General features: G+C 42.1%; 1 protein-coding gene across 1 annotated transcript in view; it reads left to right on the forward strand.

Moving 5' to 3' along the window:
• Window positions 1–23,380, forward strand: part of NOX4 (NADPH oxidase 4) — a 1,243,038-nt gene that overhangs the window by 983,497 nt on the left and 236,161 nt on the right. The window contains exon 14 of the mRNA XM_069639431.1: window positions 21,185–21,304. Within this exon, the coding sequence (XP_069495532.1) occupies window positions 21,185–21,304 (120 nt within the window). The remainder of the gene's footprint in view (window positions 1–21,184; window positions 21,305–23,380) is intronic.

Here is a 23,380-nt window from a genome sequence, read left to right on the forward strand (position 1 = left end):
GGTCCTGGAATGCAGCTGGATTTCCTGATCTTTATACAGAGGTTTTCAGTGTGAGTAGAATGAAGCCTTTTGTAACCAAAAGGTGGTGGATTCTGCTGGTCATAAATCCTTTCCCTTTATAGAGGGTGGGGAGCGGCAAAACTGTATAGATCCTTATCCTATTTAACTAAAGAAATATTAATTTAATTAATTCCCTTTGGCGGAACAGCACGTGGGGATTTTTGTTCAAATTTGAAATTAACAAATTCCCGGTGTGTGCTGAAAACTATAGACTGTAATGTAATTGTGTCATCTTATTTTGCCGGTTAAGCTCGACTTCTTTTCTTCCTAAACCAAAACTAAAAAATCCTCCCCATTTTAGAATCCAGCTTACCCAACACAGGCCTTTCTGTGAAGGGGGATCTGAAATCCAAAATTCTTCAATCATCCCATTTTTTCTGTCTGACTTCCCCCACAAACAGCAAAATGGGGCAGGGGGTCAGAAAAAGCTTCTGCTAAATCACCCTGTTTTCTTTTTTAAGAAACGTGCAGGTGAAATAGTAATTGTCATATGAATTTGTCTAAATCTGTACACCAAACTGCTAGCCTGGTAAGCGCACAGGAAAATCGAAATTGCACAGCACTACACCTGTTAACTCACCAGCGCTAAATATATCTTGAAGTGAAACCTATAGAAAGAAAAGTAGTGTAATGTGTGTTTTTCCCAACCCATTGGTGTGATTTATTTGTATAACAAGAAGTTGAATGTGAGCCACAAAGAAGGTGGTGTGTGAAGTTTAGTGTGATTTTTATTACCTATGATTCAAATAAATACTAATATATTTCTTGAACACCGGCCTGGTTCTTGCTCATTGGTAACTCAAGGGGGCAGATCCAAGAGGCATAATATGAAGCTGAGACAGGGCTAAATAAAAGAGCTGACATCAACCGTTTATTGTGTGACACTTAGCTAGGAGAAGGAAGAAAATCCCTGTGTTCAGGGTGGCCTCTCAATAAACTGTTTCAAATTGGGGGTTTGTAGCCGGGATTTGGTAATTATTTCTGACTCATTACAAGTGAATTGTGACAGACCAGATTAAGGTTGAGGAAAAGTCATCTTTGTTTTGTTGAAGTGCTGTGAGGACTTGCACCCTGAGTTCCATGAATGAATAGGCATTGATTTGGATCTGGCATTGTGAGTGGAAATTAAGCGAGAACAGGGTGATGTTTGCCCCTGCACAAAGGACATTCTACAAAAAGTGCAAAAGCCAATTTTGACAAAATGAATACAGTTGAATTAGATGATGCCAGGAGACATTTCCTTACTAAGTTATTCATTCGTGGTGAGTGGACAGAGGTGGATGAAGGGAGCTGGCAAGCTAAAATGATGCAAGATGTCACATCAGAAGGAACTGAAAATTAGTGTCAAGGTGGAATATGACACAAAGCATTATAGGCATTTTACATGACCGAAATTCTCAAGAAGAACTGAGTCAAATGGCTCAGCTCACAGCTTATCTATACTTCCACTTGCAGTTAGTGGAAGAGCGAGTGCAGAAGAGTGAGGCCTGTGCGATTAGTCAGACTGAAATTCTAAATGAGTCGAAGAAAGATTTTAAACAGTTAGAAGATGAAGCACAGCAGAACCATCATTTCGATTTAAAGCAAGAAAGCCTCATGGAACAAATTAAAATTGAATTAAAAACTCAGCAGCAAGACAGTGAAGTGCGTGAAGCACAGTTTTCTGCACTGAAAGATGCACATTGAGCACACTGCAACATAAGATCAATGAACAGACTATTCATAATGAGGGCTGTTAGATGACCTTATGCCCTTTCAATTACAAATAAAGGAGTTAAAAATTAAAACAGTCAGTTAATTATAAAAGGGGTTGATTCCCAAAATGACTTCCATCAGCTATATCAGCAGGTACATACTTTAAAACAACAGAACATTCAACTGGTGCAGAATAAATAAAGACCTCTTGAACCAGGAGAATAGTGTCCTTGCACAGGGGGTGCACCAGTTGAAAATGGATTCAGAAAAGGGCCATTCAGGTTTTCAGGAACTGACTGGCGATAGACAAGAAAATGTAGAACTCATGGAGTGAGTGAGGCCAATGGAAGCTGACCTGTCACAGGCAGTTCAGTATAGAAACGCACAAGAGAAAGAGATTGGTATTTTGAAAGCAAACCGCTTTGAATATGCACGAACAAAACGAAAATGAGTCAAGTCTCAATGAGATCAGGGAACTAAAAGATCGATTAATGGTCTAGAGAAAAGTTCTTGAGACCAATCGGGCACTGTTCTCAGAATTAAAAAGTCAGCTCTCTGAACACTATCAGAACTGAGGACAGAGCGAAGCAGGTGTGAGAGTTTGGCAAATGAAATTGAAAAGGACAGACAGGCATTGAGGTACCATTCCCAATCAGGATATGGGAAAGGACCCTCAGATCTAGGGGTGATACCCTTCCCATCAGGAACTTCAGGCCAGTTAACCCCAACTTCCTATGGGGTGACTGACCTCATGCTTTCCACCTACAAAGCCCAAGGAAACATGAGGTACCTAGACTTACCTAGGTCTAGCCAAACTGATCCAGATGGCCAGTCCGTATCTGAGATTGAGGAGTACTCACCTCTACCACACAGAAGGGAAACTGGCAGGACCAGTTTGTCCTGGGAAGTAGGGAATAATCCAGTGAGTACTTCAGACCCTTATGAGAAAATGAGGGAGTTGGACTTAAAGAAAATACTATTGTAGAGAGACCACCTAGCTCACTTCACTGAAGAACAATATTTAATGCTTCAGCCCAGGAGGGGTATTTTAAAAACCTCTGTACATTCTGGAGAAGGGGGAGAATTCCCCAGACTCCACGGAAGGAGGGATGAGAAAACTGGGTTCTATCCTGGGACTAAAAGTAACTACAGGGAGAGTGAACCTGAAAGTTCACTTTTGCCCAGGCGAGAGGAGTCCAGACCCTATGGTTCTGGGAGATATTCCCAGTCTCATAGAGATGAGTGCATAGAAGACAGGGAAGGGATTGCCAGCAGATGCAGTTCTGAGTCAGAAGGTGAATGGACTCTGGGCAGAAGAAGAAAAAGTCAGGGAAACAGAGCATGGGTTATATGAAAGACCAAATAAAACAAATGAAGGCCATAAAGAGCTTCCTGACCCCATACCACAAGATTGTCAAGTATTCGGTATGGGAGCACCTGGAACTTTATGACCAGATGATGACATCATTCCAGATCAAAAATAATGTGAATTAGATAGCATTTGCTAAATGGACTTTCTCACCTGAGTACTCCAGTTTCTTTGCAGGACGGGAGGACCACCTATAAGGCAGCCATTTTAAGACATTTCTCCTCACACATAAACCCACAGGAGGCCCGTAAGGCTGCATAGAATTTGCAATGAAGGGAGGATCAGGCACCTATTGAGTTTGTGCAGGAGGTGAAGGCCACATTTTCTCAGACTTCCCGGCGGATGAACACAAATAGTTGGGAGTTCATAACTACATATTTCCATGTGCTCCCAAAATATATCCTGGCTGAATTGGTGTATGATTTTTGCGAGCATAGAAGCCTGGATTGTGTGATTGAACAGGCCTCCGGGATCTATGTGATTTAGAAGCCACCTGAGAGTAAAAACACCCCCAAACGATCTAACACCCCTGCTTCTGCAAAGGTGGTGGAGGTAAAAACGACCTCTCCATTAGATCTGGAAATGAGGGGGGGCTAAAAACAACCATCATGCCCCCAACCGGGCCCAATCGAATGGTAGTCAGACAGGGGCTCAGAAAAATGATCCCTCAGACACTGCCACCTATGTAAGCCCTAGGTACAAGGGTACCAAACCAATCCTGGGGTATGTATACAATCCCCCGGCCCAAGGGGGGGACCAATCAGGCAAGTACTGCCCCAGGACCTTCCCTCAAAATGTCCCTCAGGTGAGAAGTATCACTTCACCTCAAAATGTGAAGTTTTTCCCCAGATATCCCCCGAACCAAAACTTCCAAAATAATCCTCCTCTCACTCCCGGTTCACAGACAATAGATCCCTGAACCCAGGAGAAGGGAGTTTCAGGATGGAAAATTATGGGGAAAATTTCCAGTACCTGAGCTACTCTGGGAGAAGAGACAGTTACCCTTTTTGGGAGCAGCAAAGATATGACTTAGGACTTCCCTACCACCCAGAAAAGGTCTTGCAGCTGGAGCAACAGGTTCAGCAACTGACCGACGACCTGGGACGCATGTTAAGGGCTCAGTCCAACGCTCAACCTAACCCTACTTCCCAGAATTCTTCACCACCCAAGGCTGATGCCTCTTGGGGGAAATGACGGGCGGAAATATCTGACAAACCACAGGTTGCTGAGGAAGGGGCCTGGGTGGAGGGGAGATACCAAGCCCTAGACAAAGCTTCCTTTCTCTCCCAAACAGAACAACTAAAAACCTGTAGGCCTGAAAGTTTCTTCTACCCCCGAAATGTTAGAACCCAAAGAGCAAAGGGTAAGTCAGAGAGGCCAAAGAAAACCCCATTTTGTGGAGGAACGCCAAATCATCCCCTTTAATAGAGAAGAAACCCTGGAGGATTATGGTAAGCAGACTTTCTCTTTCAAAAAAGGGGGATCCATCCCAAAGAGAAATGGGTCCCAAAAGACCCTGAGTGGGACAGGTTAAGTATGGAGAACGACCCAGACCAAGAAACTATTTAACCCCCAAAATGTGTGACGGATAGAATAGAAATAGGTTCTGAGCACTGCCCCCAGGGAAAGGGGGACAGCAAAGAATCAGAGGAAAAGAGGATTCCCCAAAGCCGCCCATTGTTAGTTGCAAAATTTTGTTTATAGATTCCATAACTCTGACACAGAAAAGTGCCCAAGATCACACAGTGTCAGAGTTAAATGTTAAGAAAATGACCACCAGACTATCAAATAACTCACACTTTCCTTGCTTCTGGGAGGAGAAAAAGGCTGGTTTCATGCACCGGTCAAGATGCAGGGTCTGTGTGAATTATCAGCTCTGGTGGATACTGGATCCCAAGCCACCCTCCTGTCCAAAAAGGCCTTTCACCAACTAAATTTGTGATGAGGGAGGGCCACCAAATTCCCCTAACACCACTTCCTGGCAACTGAAAAATTTCAACGGGAATGGTATTTCCCTCGAAGGGCCTGTGAATCTGGAAATAAAAATTGGACAGCACTGAGTAAAACATTTGGTGATAGTCGTGACTCCAGTGGGCACACCATGTTTACTGTGGAACGATTTCCTGAGGAGGTTATCACCTCTGATCGACTGTGTAAACACAATCCTCTGACCCAGACTAACCAGCCTATAAAATAAACAAATTAGTATCAATTATGTAATCAAGAATGGTACTAATCATTTAATTGATCAACGTTCTGAGAATGTAGAATTCCATTTCAAGAATAACCAAGTCCCAGACATCATCATCTCTGTAGGAGAATAAACTGGTGATGGGAAACGTCTCCATTCTTGAAAATCAACCTTCCTCCCATTTTTAAGTGGCAATCCACACTGGAAGGGGACACCAGTCCAAAATAAGTGGAAACCTTGAGTCGCGTGAAACCAAACAAGGACGAACACGCTCAAAGTCTGATGGATATTCAGAAAAAGGGCAAACATTTGTTTTTCCCCATTCAGTTAAATGAGGGGTAGGGGCCAGTGCTCACCCGAGTATGCCTGAATAATGGAAGGAGCTTCATCAGCAAATAATTATTCAGGAATCTCCCAAAAGATCAGACCATTCCCAGATTTAAATTGATTGACAAATGGGAAGTAGGTCTGGAAACCCTAAATTTGAAACATCTCCTGCTTGGCAGTTGTATGCTAAGAATTTCCATTGGCAACAAAAGCATAGAGTATAATTGTTGGGTCGAGAGGGATGTCCCTTCCACCTTTTATTTGGGCAGTGGCATTCTCAATCAATTTGGAATCAACCCCATGGGCTTTGACAACATTGAAAAAGCATTTCGGTCAGCTCAAATTCTGCATTATGCCATTGATGTTCAGGTGCGAGAAGAGGTTATCATCCCAGGACAGGTGCGACAATTCACTATTCCCCTCAAAATTAAGCGAGGACAGAACCTCAAACATCAGGACACCTATATAAATCTAAATTTCCATCTCCAACGACAAGGTTTGTATTTAAATCCAACACATCTAGTAGACCTAGAATACACTACCATTCGAATATTGGTGGATAACAGCGACCTTTGAAGTATCACTTTCGCGCAGACACCTTTATTGGAATAGTGGTTGACGACGAGCATTATTCTATTGATTTAGGTAATAAAATCATGGGACCAATACCAAACAACTGTTTTGACATTAGCGACAGTATTCCTGTCCAGTATGTATGGGTTTTATGCTATGTTATGCCTTTTTGTAGCAGCGATTTAATTATTTTATGGAGAAATTGTTGGATATGCCATGAACTGATGTTTTGTCATTTTGTATTTCTTATCAATATGAAATATGTGATGTGATCTTATTGTTTTAACTGTGATATGAAATTGTTTACTTCGTGTACTGAAGATATATGCTTGTTAAAGGTTGTGTATTTAACCAATAACAATAAAAAAATACACACAACAGCTCTGATACGGGCAAAAGACCTACAATCAAAAGTATGTGGTAGTTAAAATAGCATTAAGGTAAACATATTTAAAACCATAATATTCATTAAAGTCCATCAGAAAATCGAACTGCACTTATCATTTCTTAAAATGTAGTTTTCATTCATAAAAACTAAGCAAATATGCTATTTACCTCTTATAAATGTATAACAAAATGAGTGTCATTCCATTTAAATACATTATTTAGAATTAAACAAACAGATAGAAGTACAACTTTAAACTACGTCGGGAATTCTACATCTGAGTTTTCATGCACCAGTAGCGTAATTATGGTCTTAGGGCACTTTTACACACATAAAAAGCTTCCAATAACATATTGGCCTTAGCATGTAACAGAATCGGTAACAGACATTTCTTATGTTATGGATGTTAATATAGAGAGTGCATTGAAAAAGGAAATGCATTACCCATTCAATTTCATTTGCACAAAAGGGACATTCTGACCCTGGCAGTAAGGGGTTAACAGCGCCGGTAAAGGTGCCAGAGCTGTCAACCCCTTACCTCCTCATTACGAGTTCTGCTTGCGGGACCCGCTAAAGATGCCTGGTTTTACCAGGCGGCCTTAGCGGGTCCCGCGAGCAGCCCAGCATGCTAACAACGGGCCTGTTATTAACGGGCCTGTTGTTAGCATGCTCCCCATTCCCATTGAGCCCTATGTGGGCTCGAATGGGAATGGGGATGTACAGGGTCTGGGTTCCTTGATTGAGGAGTTACCAGGCCCTCCAAGGTCAGAATGGGCCGGTAATTCCTCATTCAAGGAACCCGGACCCGGTACCCGGTAAGGGGGTAGCCTCATAATGACCCCACTGTTTAGTAACACGGGACAGTTTCCAGCTCGAGGTGTATTCTGACTAGAGAAGTAACGTAAATCAGAATTTCATATACAAAGTACTCGATGTTGAAGATTCAATCCGATCCAGATACTTTTCAGCATCAGAGTTATTCTTAAAAACTGAACACCCCGTCAACCTGATCAAATACTGGCATCTGTCCATGAAACTACCCAGCTGACCAGCATCTAGGGCATCCTTACCAACATTAATATCCTTGGCGGAAGGAATAATCGATTTGACTAACAAATGTGCAAATGCCAGGAGTACCAGAGTATATGTCACAAATCTATATCACATCCAGTGTTGGCCAGCAGTTGATATAATCATATTCCAAAGTACAAGCTTGATATGTTTTACGTCCTCATTATGACACAGTTGATCTAAGCATATCCAAAAGTACAAGCTTAATATGTTTCAAGTCCTCATTATGATTTAAAGGCAGTCAGTACAACAATGGCTTTCGGCACACTGCTAAGAATATGACTCTATGGGCCTCATTACAACGTAGGTGGTAGGGGGTTAACGGCGCCGGTAGAGCTGCTGGTGCCGTTAACCCCCTACCTCCTCATTATGAGGTCTGCTCGCGGGACCCGCTTAGGACGCCTGGTAAAACCAGGCATTCTTAGCGGGTCCCACAAGCAGACCAGGATGCTAACAACCGGCCCGTCATTAACGGGCCCATTGTTAGCATCCTCCCCATTCCCATTGAGCCCTATGTACTGCCCTATGAGGATGTACTGGGTCCGGGTTCCTTGAATGGGGAAATACCAGGCCCTCCAAAGTCGGAATGGCCTGGTATTTCCCCTTTCAAGGAATCTGGACCGGTACGCGGTATGGGGGTAGCCATGCCGCTAAAAGCGGCATTGCTACCTCCATACTCGGAATGAGGCCCTATGTCCTATTTCTGTTAATTGTGGTGTAGATGGAGTCTGTCTGTAAGTCTGTACAGTTTTTTAGGAACTTGTTTTCATTTGTTTGCTAGTTTGGAGGGTTGTTGAAAACCCCACATTTCACTATCATATGTGGCTGCTGATAAAGCCTGCGCTTTGTAAACATCAAACAGTGCAAGTGGGGCTTGATTAGCTAGTTTGTTGTTTGCTAACATGCGAGAACCCCTGTGCCTCTTCAGAGCTAAATGGCTTTTGTTACAGGTAAATTGAAGGCCTAGGTAATCAAACCAATTTACTTGTTCTTGGCAGGAACCGTCGTAGAACATGTTGCATTGTAGGTGTTGTGATTTCTTCTATAAGGCACTCAGAAATAGGCTCTGTTGCAAACTAAGTGAATAACAAACCTCAATAGAAAAAAAACAGTGTAATTTTATTACAATTCTAATAATCATAATTCATTTGATTATGAACAGTTATCCCAGATCAATATGTATATGGTGTGGGATGTTTTCACCCACGCATCCGAGCCCTACAACATCACTGTGCGTTGCTGATAGCATAAAAAGCAATGCTGCCCACCAGAAAAAGCGCAGTGAAAACCTGACAGATAAGCCACCATCCACTTTTGACAATTCCCAGACCCATCCTTTGGTTGCACCCAGAGCTGTTGAAAAAATGTGTTTCATTGGTGTCAAAAGTTGCTAAGATCATGGGCACGAAACCACCAAACAAAAATCCAACTCTGGTTGAGTGTTCTGCTTTACTCTACTGCAGATCCACATCAATGCCATGTCAAGCAAGGATCATATACTATCAAGTAAAATCCTTTCTTTTTGAAATGTATTAATTCAAGACAGCTCCCAAAAATAGGTGCAGTACCGGCATTGGACACTAACCGGCGCTAGCTATCTAAACTCTGATAGGAGAACTGTATTTCAGGAGTTGTAAAAGGATCCTGAGCTAGCTGGGACTTCAAAGGCTTGCTGATTAATGATAATTCTCAACCCCTGCTGTTCCCAGACCCTCACAAGAAGACAGTCTGATTCAATTAACAGTCCAAGAGGCTGGGAAGCCTTCACACCTCAGAACTCCACACAAGAAAGCAGGAAATCACAGGTTTCTGTTAACCAAATGCAGAGTGGCCCATGGTCTGCTGACCTCAGTCAACACTATACACTCTTTCTGCTGATTTTGGGTGTTTACTGTCAACACTGCTCTGGGGGAAGGAGAGACATTTGATCTCTGAGTCAAGCCAAGCTTCTGGGGACGGACCCAGACTCATATGTGATTTCATATTGCACCAAATGTATGTTTGATTAAATTGCTTATAAAATATTGTATTAAGCTCACAGAAATGTACAATTTGGGGGTCCTTAATATGAAAAATGCCCTCACGATTTGAGACCAAACTCCACTTTGTACGGTGTTCTGGGACCGAACCCCGCTATTTATTAATATTGCAGACACAGGGTTTATGCTAGAGACATAGTAAATTACTGTAATAATGCCCAGAAGGGGGGTGTACCTCTGTGTTAATGTGGGTAATAGCTCAATATTGGAAAACCAACCAAAAAGCACAAAATGTTGTCATTTTTTAACCCAAGCTCTTAGAAACATCAGAGTTGGAACAGAGACCTACCCGAAGTAATATGTGATGTGTATATGTAATTTCAACAAACTGTGTATCTGGGAAATATGTGTTTTGGGTCAAATTGATTTTTCAAAGTGAAACCAAAGGGGAGGATACTCTAACCCATGAACATACCTCATCATGATGACTCACAACTCAGTTCCCCCAATCAAGGGAGAGAGGAGGACTTGGCCAATGATAAGTTGTGAGGGGCAGGCTTAGTTATGCCCACACACACACCCAGTTTCAAAACACATAAAAAGAGACTGCTTTGGACAGGCAAGAGATTCACTTTCCACTTTCTTGCGAAGCATTTTGCCAGACCAGACAATATCCAGAAGGACCATCTCCAGAACTTAGAATCCAAATTCCAGAACTTGTATCAGAGAGGCCTAGTCCACAAACTGAATCCTTTTCAGAGGCCTCAGCATCCAGCAAACCTAACCAAACTATTCAACACCCGGGCGAGCTGTTTGATTCGGGCCTAGAACCCTGTGCCAGAAACACCCAGAAAGCAGAGCTGTATCCAGAACCAGAGACCAGACCGCTGTGCAGTGCCAAGAACTTTTGCCAGAACCAGAGACCAGACCGCTGTGAACTGCCACTAGCAGACCCAGGCCAGATCGCTGTGAGCAGAACCAGTACTAGAGAGAGCAAACCTGACCAGACCCTGACGCCTATTTCAAATTTATAGTGTGAGTACTCAGCTAGAACTGTGCCAGAACCAATCTCTTAGTCTAAAATAATCTAATTCAAACCATCTAATTCAACCTATTTAGAACTGCATAGAAATCGTGTCTCCATTCTGCAAAACTGTCATCTGTCATTCTGATCCTTCACTTTAATTTTGAGATTCTACCTTCACTAAATTGTCTGTATCTTTTGAATCGTATGTGCTAGGAACGAGATTTAACTTTAATTTTAAAGCTAAGAATCTAAGGTTTCCAACAAGCCTAAAAGCCTAAAAACTACTCCTTATACTTATTCCATAATCGCGCTCGACGCACTCGGAAAAAGTGCCGCGATTTGGCCCAATTTCTTCACCTGTCAAAAATAGCCGCTTTTGCTTGAACTGCTAAAATTCGTTTTCAACCTGCTAATCCCTCATTGAGAATTGCGAGTGTGACTTGAACTAATCTTAAGTAGCTATCACCTACCCTGAATCTCCTATAGGAAATTAAAATCATTTTTAGCATATTTCACTCCCTTGCAAATCACATTAAAGTATTTTTGCCTGTGTTTTAAAATCATCCCTGTTGCTCTAAGCTTGCTAGGGGGGGAACTGAAATTCGTATTGTATGTGATTGTATACCTGAACACTGTGTGCTTTACTTCCATCTCCTTATACTACATAGGAGGGGGAGTGAATTGCCACAAGGGGAAAAGTGAACAAATTATCTCTTGTTGAAACCATGTCAGTTTATTTCTGTATTGCATATTATTCATCATTGCATTTCCTTGAAACCATAAAGTATTCTCAGCTACCTTATCCTCCCTATACTAACTCCTAAGTAATTAAATCAGTGTGCTAGTGTAACATCATCCATTGTTGATCACTGTCATATGCCTAAGTGTGCTATCAAATATTAATTTATTCATAAAAGTGTGATATATATATATATATTGTTTAATTTTCAAATAAACCTTTTAAATTGCAAAACAAACCTACTTCTTGGCTCAGTGAGGTCAGGGAGATTCAAAGAGAGGGGCGTTATACAAGGGTTTATCATCCAAATTAATGAATTTATCATAAAAATATATAATTAAGGGCTTCCCTTGGGTATACCAGACTAGGCATTGCCTTAGTTGGAGTGCTTTATTGAAGTCATTAACAATGGTGACAAAGAGACCTTGAGTACAGAAAATCAATAACCAACCAGGCCATCCTGAATCCTCAGGCAAAGGGTGAGGGATCATAGGCAAGGAAGTGCTATGACTAGAGATATCATTCCCTGCCTCTTTTGCTCTCCTCTATTCTTGTAGGCCTTCTCCCACCCTTCCTATGTTAACATTAAAGAGTTGGCTTCCTAAGGTCATCTGATGTCAACTAGGCTACCCGGATAATTCTGCTGCAATGACACCCCACTGTGCATGCTGTCAGTAGGCAGCTTCAAAGTGCAGACGTGCTGATATCAAACTACGCATCACAGAAGAGTCATGTCAAATGGCACATATCTCATAGAAAAAGATGTATTGTGGGATAAAAAAATGCACTAACACACACTAAGACGGCCTTTCTCTAAATGTATCTCGCACAATCAATAATGAGACACAGTCAGAAATACCAACTAACTTAAATCCAGCACTACTGCATTGTAACAATGCGCTTGAGAGGCAAACAGCCCTCTTTCCTCATCCGCATATAAGCGTCAACTCCTGACCAGTAACTGCAATGCATTCTTAAAGGCAGAGGCTTGTAGCAGCCATAATCCCTCTGGTAATGTAGCTCACATTGCCCGTAGCCTGAAGTGCAGAACCTGCAAATCTCAGGAGGCTGGTCTTGGCGCACACAGGGGTCATTTGTTAAAATGGACAGTTGTGTTTCTAGGGTATTCTTTATAAGACAGATCCCAAGAATATAGTCACATTTATTTCAACATTTTGTGAAAAGAATTTTGAAGCACCATTTTTATTTTATAGCAAACATGCTGAGCAAAACAGTAGTAGTTACCTGCTAAACTTGAAGAATACCACTGCTGATGTCCCTTTTCTGGCTCGTGAATGAAAACAATCCCTTAGATTGGAATACAAACAATTCTATATTTTTTTTAGCATTTCAGGAGTATCCCATTTGACATTTTATTTTTGTTGTGAGCCCAAACATGCAAGATGGTGCAGATTAAATCCACTGTGGACTTCCAGGTCCAGAATCCATGACAAGGAAATGTACTTACTAGAAACTACGAAGAACACGTTGATCCAGCAATGCTTCCCTAGCAACCATGTCAGGCTTCAAGAGGAAATGACATGGAGGATCCTCCTTATTCCTCTCAACCAAACTCTGGAATTCAGTGCCCAAAGGTCTGTGCATAGAGGAAAACCATCTAACCTACAGAAAACCCCTGAAAAGTTGACTATTCACCTAATACCAGCACAGGAACAGCACAAACATCTCAGCCCACTCTCATTCACATTGATTAGGTAGCACTGCCTGTGAACAAAATTAAAAGAACATGCCACAAATCCACACACAACTCCCCATCCTAGGAACTCTGGGAGATTGGACTCTAATCGGGTCAATCCAGGCACAACCTCTAAATAGAATTTGACAGACATCGTTGCAGATGTGCAGTGGGGCAGCGCAGAAGGCACCATCAAAGAAGTTCTGGAGATTGTGGTAATTCATCGTGGTAATTCAAGTGGCTCTCCCGCAGCTGTTCAACTCAAACAAGAATAAACGTTAATAAAAATGATAGGAAATACTCTAAGAGCACTGGTCGAATAGTCCTGAACCAAAGCATCCCTTTTGCATAACCATTCTCTTCCCACACTAAACAAACCGCATATCTCTCCTCCTTACACTATTCATACAATCCATCCCCACAAACACAACAGAAACTGCCTGTGGGGCCAAACCAGCCCAGAGAGCCAATTCACAACCCCATGATTATTACAAGTGATATCATGTTACTAAAATTAATACTATACTATACTGAAACAAACATCAGTACACAACACACCAACAGAACAGCAGGTGGGGAGACAAAACGACAACCACAAAAAAGGGATTACTGGGAAAGGGTAAACAATGTCTTTGTTTTGTTTTTGTGGGTTGTGGGGAAAGGATAAGGTGCATGAAACCCTTGTTTTTTAAAGGGGGCACACCAGGGGAAATAAGCAAGAGGTAAAGAGGTAAAAAAAAAAATTCAGTGAGGCAATCTTACAACACATTACCAACAGACAAAACAAACACTAAACAAACAACTGCAAACATTTACTATAAGAACCCACCAATGTCCAAGAAACTAAATGAAAGACCAACACGAAACAGCTACAATTCCTCAACCTTAAATACTGTTGCAGAGCTTTAAACCATACAAATGCCCTCCGAATGTGACCCTGCCTGCGTGCTCATTTCCTTGCACCCTAGAAAAACTTAGAAATTATTATGAAGTCAGAGAGGCCTCAGCTTCCTTTAGGAGATTCTTGGGCTCTGATTGACTTGGCGTACAAACCCAACCGAGATCCGAGTCCCCACATCAGAAAACGACGAATGATATAAGAAACCCTGTTCAACGTGGGATTTGCCGGCCCTTAAAAGATTCGAGGAGCCCACAGGTACATTTGAATAAAGTTTGTCCAAGCCTAGTCACTAGAAAATGTGACTCAAAGTAACAGGCTTTTACTATTTTTAGATCAGTCTTTTTTGCAGGTCCTGCTAAGACATTTATCTCCACTTTTCAAGCTTCAATGCCTCTTTCTCAACTGGCACTAGGAACCTGGATGCAGTGCTTCCACCAACTATTATCATTTTCATGTCTGAAAAGGAACTTCACCTCCAAGATCCAGGATTCAATGCTTCTCATATAAAATCCTTTCTCAAGAGGCACTAGGAACTTTGACTGGAAGTTTGCATCTTCGTCTTATGTTTGGACTGTGTGGTGAGCTAGATACGCTTATTGCCTCGTGCTGTCACGCGTGCCTTTGTTGTGATTCTGACTGGGGATGCCGCGTGACAGCAGAGGCGGTTGGCGAACTTCAAGGAAGCACTGTGTGTAGAGATGCAAATGTCTGTTATTTCAAAATCGACTAAGCTATTGAGGAGTAGCTTGGGTAACGTTGGAAGTAGCTGCACAGTAATTGAGAGTTTGTGGGTGGAGAGCAGCGGAGCTTGACGTTCCTAGGACATACATGGGTTCCTATAGCCATTTTGAGGACGTCCAGCAGCTGAGCTAACAGTGCTGGTGCTAGAAGGACCGAAAAAACTGCACGTGGCACCAGCTTCTGCAGTTTCTGCAGTGCAGTCGGGTTCCATGGGCCGAGAACGTGACCGAGGATTGAGGACTAAGCAGCGGCGCCCGGCAGAGTGCTAATTTATTGACTTATTGGAAATGTTGCAGCTTGGGTGATTCTGACCTATGCAAATGCAACGTGGTGAATAATTTGTCACAGAATACCGAGCTGGGATCAGGGGGCTGGTGGAGACCTTAAATAGTGCAACTCCAAAGGAGAACTTAAGACCACCCTTTATAAGCCCCTTTGCACAAACCAAAGCGATCAGCCCCATTTCGGCTCTGGGAATTCAATCTCAGTTGCTGGAAAGTCCATCACAACTCTTGGCTGATAACGGGATGGCGTGTGCGGTGAACCCTGAAACTCGGCCTGGCTCCAATGATTCCACACTATCACCTTTGAACTGTGTATTGACCTTCCTGGTGAATGTCTTTGAGTTATTGAAAGGTGAAGTGCAAGTCCACTCAGGAATCTTAATGGAGCTTACTAAAGAAGAGGGAGGCTGTGAATCATCACTGGTGGGTCTAAAGTCTGCCCTAAACACAATAGCAATGGACTCTGTAAAAGAGCTAAAAAGCGACTTAAAATATCAAGAGAATAACATGAATGCCTGCCATGTAAAGGTAATGGAAATCAGTCACCTGTTAGAAGTAAGAAATGGAAAAGTTGCAGCCCTCACGGCCACATTTCAGAAAGCCACTCAAATGTTAAGCAATGATGATTTCATTAGATGTGGATGATGTGAACCAAGTGTTAGACGATACCGAGCTTTCAGAATCAGTTTTGGAAGAATTCAGAAGATTGGCTCATGTGGCTAATGATTCCGAAGGGGATGGAGTAAGACTTGAGGATGTCATCGAAATTGTGGACACTTCGAATCCGAAAGCAAAAGCAGCAATAAATAAATCTGGGCTGAAGAAAGGTAAGAACCGAATAGTACAGTTTAAAAAAGCAGGTGTATCTTTGAATAACAACTTAAAAAACGCTGTTGATAACTTAACCACATCAGAACTGAGAATAGCGTGTGTTCCAACCAATTTTCTAGACTTGTTGTGGGAGCTAGACTTGCCCGCACCCGGGGCCTAATTAAACACAGAAGTCATAGACACTCATTTGACGAGACAAACTGGCTCAAGAAAAGAGTTTTGAGGAAGACAATCAGAGGCTTAAAATATGTAGCTATAACTAAACAACAACATCAACTCGAACTAAAGAGTCTAAGGAATAGCTTTAGAAACTGATCTCATTCCCAAAGGTATTTACACTAACCCAGGATGCTGGGAGTTTTGGCTATTAGTAACACATGTAACTTCTGTTCTTTGGTAAATAGATCGAAGGACTCACAGAGCATGCTCCAAAGTAATGCTGTTGCAGAGAGTACTTGGTGTAACTACTTTGAAGATCTGGGCAGTAGACCATCTGCATCAGATTTTAGATTAAGACGTAATATAGTTTGGAGCCTGCTTTTAAGTGAGGATATTATATCTGAACTAATTGTAAGATCTTCTACTTCTTGGGCTGCGAGTCCGAACGGCTTGACAAATTCCATATTGAAGTCAAATGTCCATTTATGGTCTAAAACCCTGCATATTCATTTCGTGGGAGGTTTTGAGCGAGTAGGAGTTTCCCAGAAACCTGGAAGTCAACCCAACCATAGTAGTCCCCATCTACAAAGAGGGCAATCAGGCGAATCTGGTCAACTATCGCACGATCGCCCTATTGAATGCAGACAGCTAAATATTTGCGGCAGTGTTATTGAGGGAGCTGGAACGCAATAGATAAGAACATATTGTCAAACCATCAAATAGGCTTCAGAAAGGGGCCTGTCAACCTCACTCAATGGTTTAGTCATGAGTATTGTTTGCGAGAAGTCCTGGAAAAATAGCAGCACCATTTTATATAGCACATGGATATATCTCTCCAAGGCATTTGATACAATAAACAGGGAAAGGCTGTGGTCCAATTAAAAGCTTGCGGCCTGCCAGAATCGTTGTTGGGAATAAGTTTGTGTTCACACAAGGATTCTAATCTTCCAGTGAGACTAAATGCGCAAGGTAATTTGTCTGGTTTGGTTCCAACTAAGAGAGGGGTGAGACAGGGGTGAGTTATAGCCCACTGCCTCTTTAACCTATATCTAGCAGACTTAGCAAAAACATTAGAACCACATGACAGTCCTAAGATTGGCTGTCAGTCAATAAACTGGATGACCAATGCAGATTATTTAGTCCTTCTTGACTTTACTTAGATAGCCCTCCAGCATCTCCTGTGTGATCTGGACGACTACGCTAGTGAGAATGATCTACAAATAAATTCTCTCAAATCAAACATCATAATGTTTAAGAGACTCATGAAGGTTTCATCTAATTTCAAATGGATATTGTTGGGCCAGGTGGTCCCTCTGACTGAAGAGGTGACTTATTTAGGTTTCAGATTGTCCTCCCATCCAACTCAGGTTCAGCTGGTGTCTGAACTGGAGAGTGAATTGGTCCAGTCGGTGTGTGTAAAATGAAAACGTTATGCAATACACACAGTAAGTTCTCACTACTCCCCTTGGTAAAATACTACAAAACAAAGGTGGTTCCATCACTGCTGTATGGAATGGATATGTAATGCCATTCCCAAACAGTAAACTGGACCAGAATAGAGGGGAACATTTGGAAGAAGGTTTTGAGTTTTCCTCCTAGTCTCGCAACAGTAAATTTAAGTTATGAGCCGGGGCTTCATTCCTTGCAGATGTACATTGATTGGAAAATCATTTCACTGTACAGGTGCATAATGGTGCCCCAGATCTCCTTCTACAAAAAACTGGGGTCAGAAAAGGGGTTCTAGTAAAGTCTTAGTACTCTTAGAGAATGATTTCATTAAAATGTTGACACAGTGTGATTGGGTGCCGATGGATCTAATTGTGTATCCCATGGGTGTTGAGGAGGCTGTGGCTCAAATGGACTGGATTTGAGCGATAACAGAGATGTGCCAATTCAAACTCTCGAAATTACGTTCTACATATGATAAGGCTAGAGGTTTTCTTCCAATGTATCTCAAGCATTTCCCAAATTCAAGGTTGCGTTAAGAATTCTTAAGATTCAGTTTAAATCTACTACCTACAGGTGAAAACCAGACTATTCGTAATATGCTTTTCAAAGTCATGAATGTGTGTCGTCTATGCAATGAGATGATAAAGCAGTCTCTAAAACTTCTAATGATTGTATGTCGGGGCACATTAGAGATAAGAACTAGGTTGCTTTGTCAGTTTGTTGATAAAGAGGACTCGTTAAGTACTGACTCATTTTGGTAAATATTGATAGCAGGCCATGATGTTTGTGTCACCATAGAAATGGTGAAAGTGTTGCAATCTTTGAGTTTGATAGGAACATATTGAATTTATTTTATGACATGTATGAATTAATGTAATTGCCTTTTCTTCTTTTTATTTTTATTTTTATTTTCAGTTTTATTTCTTTTACTTTTTATATTGTGATTTATTAGACTGTACTGTGAAACGTCGTATTTATGCCTATAACACAATCAAATAAAATAAACAAACCGATTTTTAGCTCTCTCCGAGGCTCATTATGAGTTTGCCCTCCTGGAAATAAGGTGTTGGTAACTTTCCGGAATGGCAAACTACAAGTCTGCCAGTGGGGGCTGTGATCTACCCACAGATCCGACCTTCTGGTAGTTCATGCCCCTACCGGTAGACAATTACCACAATCTCTGGGACCGGTGCCGGTGATTGCAGTATCCCCATTCCATGGAGTCCTATTGGACACCATGGGAATGGGGATTTACCGGCGTCCCGCCATTCGGAATATCCCGGGAACACCGGGATATCAGGCAGCAGAGACAGTGCGGTAGTCCCCAAGGATCTCACTGGAATTACCAGCAGCAGACAATTGCCACAATCACTGGCCCCGGTACCGGTGATTGTGGCATCCCCATTCCATGGAGTCCTATTGGACACCAGGGGAATGGGGGTTTACTGGCGTCCTGCCAACCGAAATATCCTGCTAATACTAGGATATCACGCGGCAGAGACAGTACGGTAGCCCCCCGGTATTTCACCGGAATTACCAGCAGGGACTATGTTAATGGTACGGCGTGCATTCCCGAATACAGCAGGCAGTATTACCCTATAATAAACAGGAGGTAAAAACAGGCAGTATTTGAAATAGCACTTGTTTTTTCCATCAGCGCTAAATCTACATCGATGGCCCTAATATCATTACAATGTTCATGTTTTAGCGATTTGCCATCGGGGCGGTCTATATTGTTGAGGATGGCTCTGCTTTCTGGTCTTCTCTGTCCTATCTTTATAGTGTGAGCTACACAAGGGATATGCTGACTCTGTTACCTTCCGTACTTGGGTTCACCATTTTGTAAGTTAAAAGTAGCTTGCATGTATTCACCTGCCTGGCATTTCTACCTTGCATATCTTCCCAAGCACCCAATTTAGAGTTCCCACATTTGCTAGTGGGATTCCGCCTGGCAAATACATGAATGGCCATTGTCTGTTTTCCTTGTCTTGTTAATTAACATACATTGGAGAAAGCATGCTTTCCAAAAGAACAATACATTGGGCAGAGGGTGGTGTACTAGTGATGATTAGGCAGCCCACCGATGCACATTGATAGAGGATCTTGATGGTTCAATGAGAATCTTTCTGCAATAACTAGGGCGGTGCAATTAGGGATCTGGTTGGTTGCTTTACCATTAGTGTACAAGCAAGTAGGATTGCAACAAGCTAAGTACTGGCCTCAGCAATAAGAGTGGAATCAGCTAACACAGATTTTAATCCCAGCAGGGTCATTCAGCCCTACACCCAACTGAGGTAGATACATTAAGTACCACTAAATTGATTAATAATAATTCCTATTATTAGACAGCTTAGATGCGGGAGTAATCCTGCACGAAGCACTATATGAAACATGATAACATTATTCCTATTACCATATTAATTATTATTATTGTTATGTCTTTCCAAGTCCCTTATATAAGTGATGCAAGTCCAATTAATGAGCCCTTTGTGAAAGAACCATGAAGCTGCAGAGTAACTGCTCAAAGAACCCTGGACCTGATGGTGTAAATTACACTGAGTACATTGCGATTTTGAACTGGTGGCAGGCAAATCAGCACCGACAGGCTAGTTGAAAAGAACGTTTTTTCACTGGTCAATTGCTCCAAATTGCAATGCACAGTTGCCCTGCACCAGTGCAAAAGTGCCTAATAGTGATTCTGTGTTTTTTTTTTCTAAGCCCACATCTGAGCATTCTCCCATCCTGGATATGCTAGTATATGTGGAAAACGCACTTGATTATTACTGCCATTTTACATTGCTATATTGTACATAGTGGACCTCAGACAACATCTCTGTATTCTATGAAAGAAGAGACAAATGAATAAGGTCTATTTGACATGCCTTTTGCTGGATTTGAAAAACATTTGGGTGTATTTCCTTATTTCAGAACCTATGCTTCTGATTTCTGCACATCAATATTAAATGTGTTTTCCTTATGACTTTCTCTGTCATTGTATTTGTTAGGGAAATAATTTCAGATTTCACCTGAGGGCAATGCCACTGGGCCTTATTACGAGATTGCCGGTAGGCTGGCGGTGCTACCGGTTGCCTAGTAACAATCTCGGCTTACCGTTTCCGCCGCCCGATATCCGAGTAATATCGGGATATTACAGGTGGCAGCGGAACTGTAAGTTCCCATTCTCATGGGAACACTGAAGTACCCGTACCATTGCTAACAGTGCCACTGCTTCAGTGATTTTTCTGCCGGTAAGGGCCTGAACACCTGCCGGTTGTTCACTGCCCCTACCGGCAGACTAATAACCCGGTCTGATAAAAAAGCCGAGCCGGAATTACCAGCATTTGTTCTGGCATTTGTTCCAGACTGGGATGCTCGTAATGAGGCCCACTGGGGGTAATTCATGGATTATTTGCATGGAAAAAAACTGGATTTGTGCGCCATTCTGCCCGCAAATCCCATTTGTTAAACAGGGATTTGCGGGCAGAATGACGCACAAATACAATTTTTTTCGGCGCAATTAATCCAATAAATTAGACTGACTGAGTCTAAGGATATTGAATTGAGTGAGTCTCAGAAGTAGGATAAAGAATTGACAGGGTTTTCCATCAGCGCTTTAGCTCAGAACGATTTCCCAGCACTTTGCTTCCTACTGATTCTCAATAATACTGTCCACATTCACAGTTCTTTCGGTTTTTCTTTCTCTGCAGGCTGTACATCGATGGACCGTTCGGGAGCCCCTCGGAAGAAGCCTTCAATTATGAGGTCAGCCTCTGTGTGGCTGGAGGCATTGGAGTAACCCCGTTTGCATCAATATTCAACCAGCTGCTGTATGTAAGCCCCATGTTAACTGTATTGAACCTTTAGTCAAATGCAGTGCATGCTTTTAATTGCATAAATGTTTTACAGTGAAGGATGTCTTGGATGCACATGTGGTCTAATGCATGCATATCCGACTTTCACATCTGGGTCCTGATCTTGGCTTCTGCATTGACCAACAATGTATTACTCTGGACAAATAATTATTTCTTCCTATGCCTGACATTGTAATGTAAATACACTCTTATGAATTCTATCGTCCCTCCTATGTCATCATAATGTAACATTTTAATAATGTCCTTCACATCAGATTCCTCCTGCTTCTAAGGTCTGTAATAGTAAGTTATATTATTATTATTATTATTATCATTGTTTTTTTTTATACTGCATCAGCTCACCACCGTAGCAGTCTCAAAGCGCGTAAACCTTGTCTTGGGTAAGGTGCATTAAGTCCCGCTCACCCAATAAAAAGGCGCTCAATTCATTGACCCGGGAGAAGAAGGGCTAAGATGGCCACACGGGTATTCGGACCCGTGACTGCAGGTTACACACAGTCATGAGAGCTAAGCACTTAACTCTGTGACATAGAGCTGCATTCGCCACCTCAGCTGCATCTCCTCCTGGGTTCTGTGATGTGTTCTCCTTTGGATCCCACACACCATACTGTGTTATGAACAGCACGCCGTGTTTGACATGCTTCTTTTGCAATAATTGTCCCTTCCTCTAACCAGTTCGGTGATGTAATAAATACATACACGTATGTATTTGATCATAACATTTGGAGTAAAGGTGGTTGCCCTGAAGAGTAATAAATACTTTCGTGTAAAACGTTTATTGGTTGTCGTGTGGGACACTCATTTGTAAATGTATTCAAGACTTGTTGAGGCAGAATCACTTAATATAAGACCCTTCCTCATCCTTAACCCCTTGCATCAACTCCAAGACATCTGTAAATGTATGGGTCCCTTTGAGATCCTTTAATTGCATTTATAATTTGTCATCCTCTCTTGCAATGCTATTTTTTTTCTTTTTTTAACCAGGGAACGCAACTCAGAATAAATCTGACACGCTTTCCCTTGAGTCATAGGATTTTGTAACATTGTTAACTTAAAGCTCTACTTCACCCGCCTTCAAGCTATTTTGGCGACTGTGTTGCTTAGCAACCGAAAGAAACCTGGAAAATCTGGAGTCAGGAGCTCTGATCCATTTAAAGGCAGCTTAGTTCGAGCAGCATTTTTTTCCAGCACGTGCTCCATCTGTACGAAGCCACACGTGTGTCATAATTTGGAAGATTTTCGCTTATTGCCCTGACAATTTCAATGGGTATAATCCATGTTCTACGGCGATGCCGCGTACTCTGGCTGGATGAAGCAATGACCACAAAGAATGCTGTTCTGTCCCCACGTAAGCCTCTTATGAAGAAAGCATGTGACTTTTAGAGAGCAAACAAAAAAGTGGACAAGCAGAATTTTAAAAAAATCGAAATAAGAAGGAACGATGAGTGCGAGAGGGAGAAAATTGAAATCCAGCGAACTCCAACTGTACTAAGTAATCCTGGCACCATACGTAACCTAATTCTCGGGTTGGTCATTTATTTATTTGTATAGCGCACTTGCATCCCAGAGGCATCAAGGCGCTGTTACAGGTAATTGTACGTAAGCTTGATTAAATGGTTACAAATGACACAGGAGGTCTCTTGATTGCAGATACATTGGTGGTAACAACAGAGGTGAAAAAAGGAATTTCATAGTTAGCATACATCAGTCATCATAACAATAGTGTGTGAAGGCGTTTTCAGAAGGGGCTAGCATCCGGCCACAGTACTGCGAGGCATACAATGTCATGTGATTATGGCAGTGGCAGAGCCTATGAAATAGAGAAATCCATTGTTGCACAGGGACCGGGCACAACTCCCTGAGCAGTGCCTCCCCAGACCAGGAGGATGTAGAGAAAAGAAAACACACATGTCAATGCCAAAACGACATCAAAGACTGGACTTGCAGCATTGATTTGTTTCGTTAACTGAAGTCTGCAAAATCGACAAGATGCTCAATACACGTCCAATGGCTTAACCACCCAGATAACAG

Source organism: Ambystoma mexicanum, chromosome 7q, assembly GCF_040938575.1.
Source record: "Ambystoma mexicanum isolate Mex_15411 chromosome 7q, UKY_AmexF1_1, whole genome shotgun sequence".
Classification (NCBI taxonomy): Eukaryota; Metazoa; Chordata; class Amphibia; order Caudata; family Ambystomatidae; genus Ambystoma; species Ambystoma mexicanum.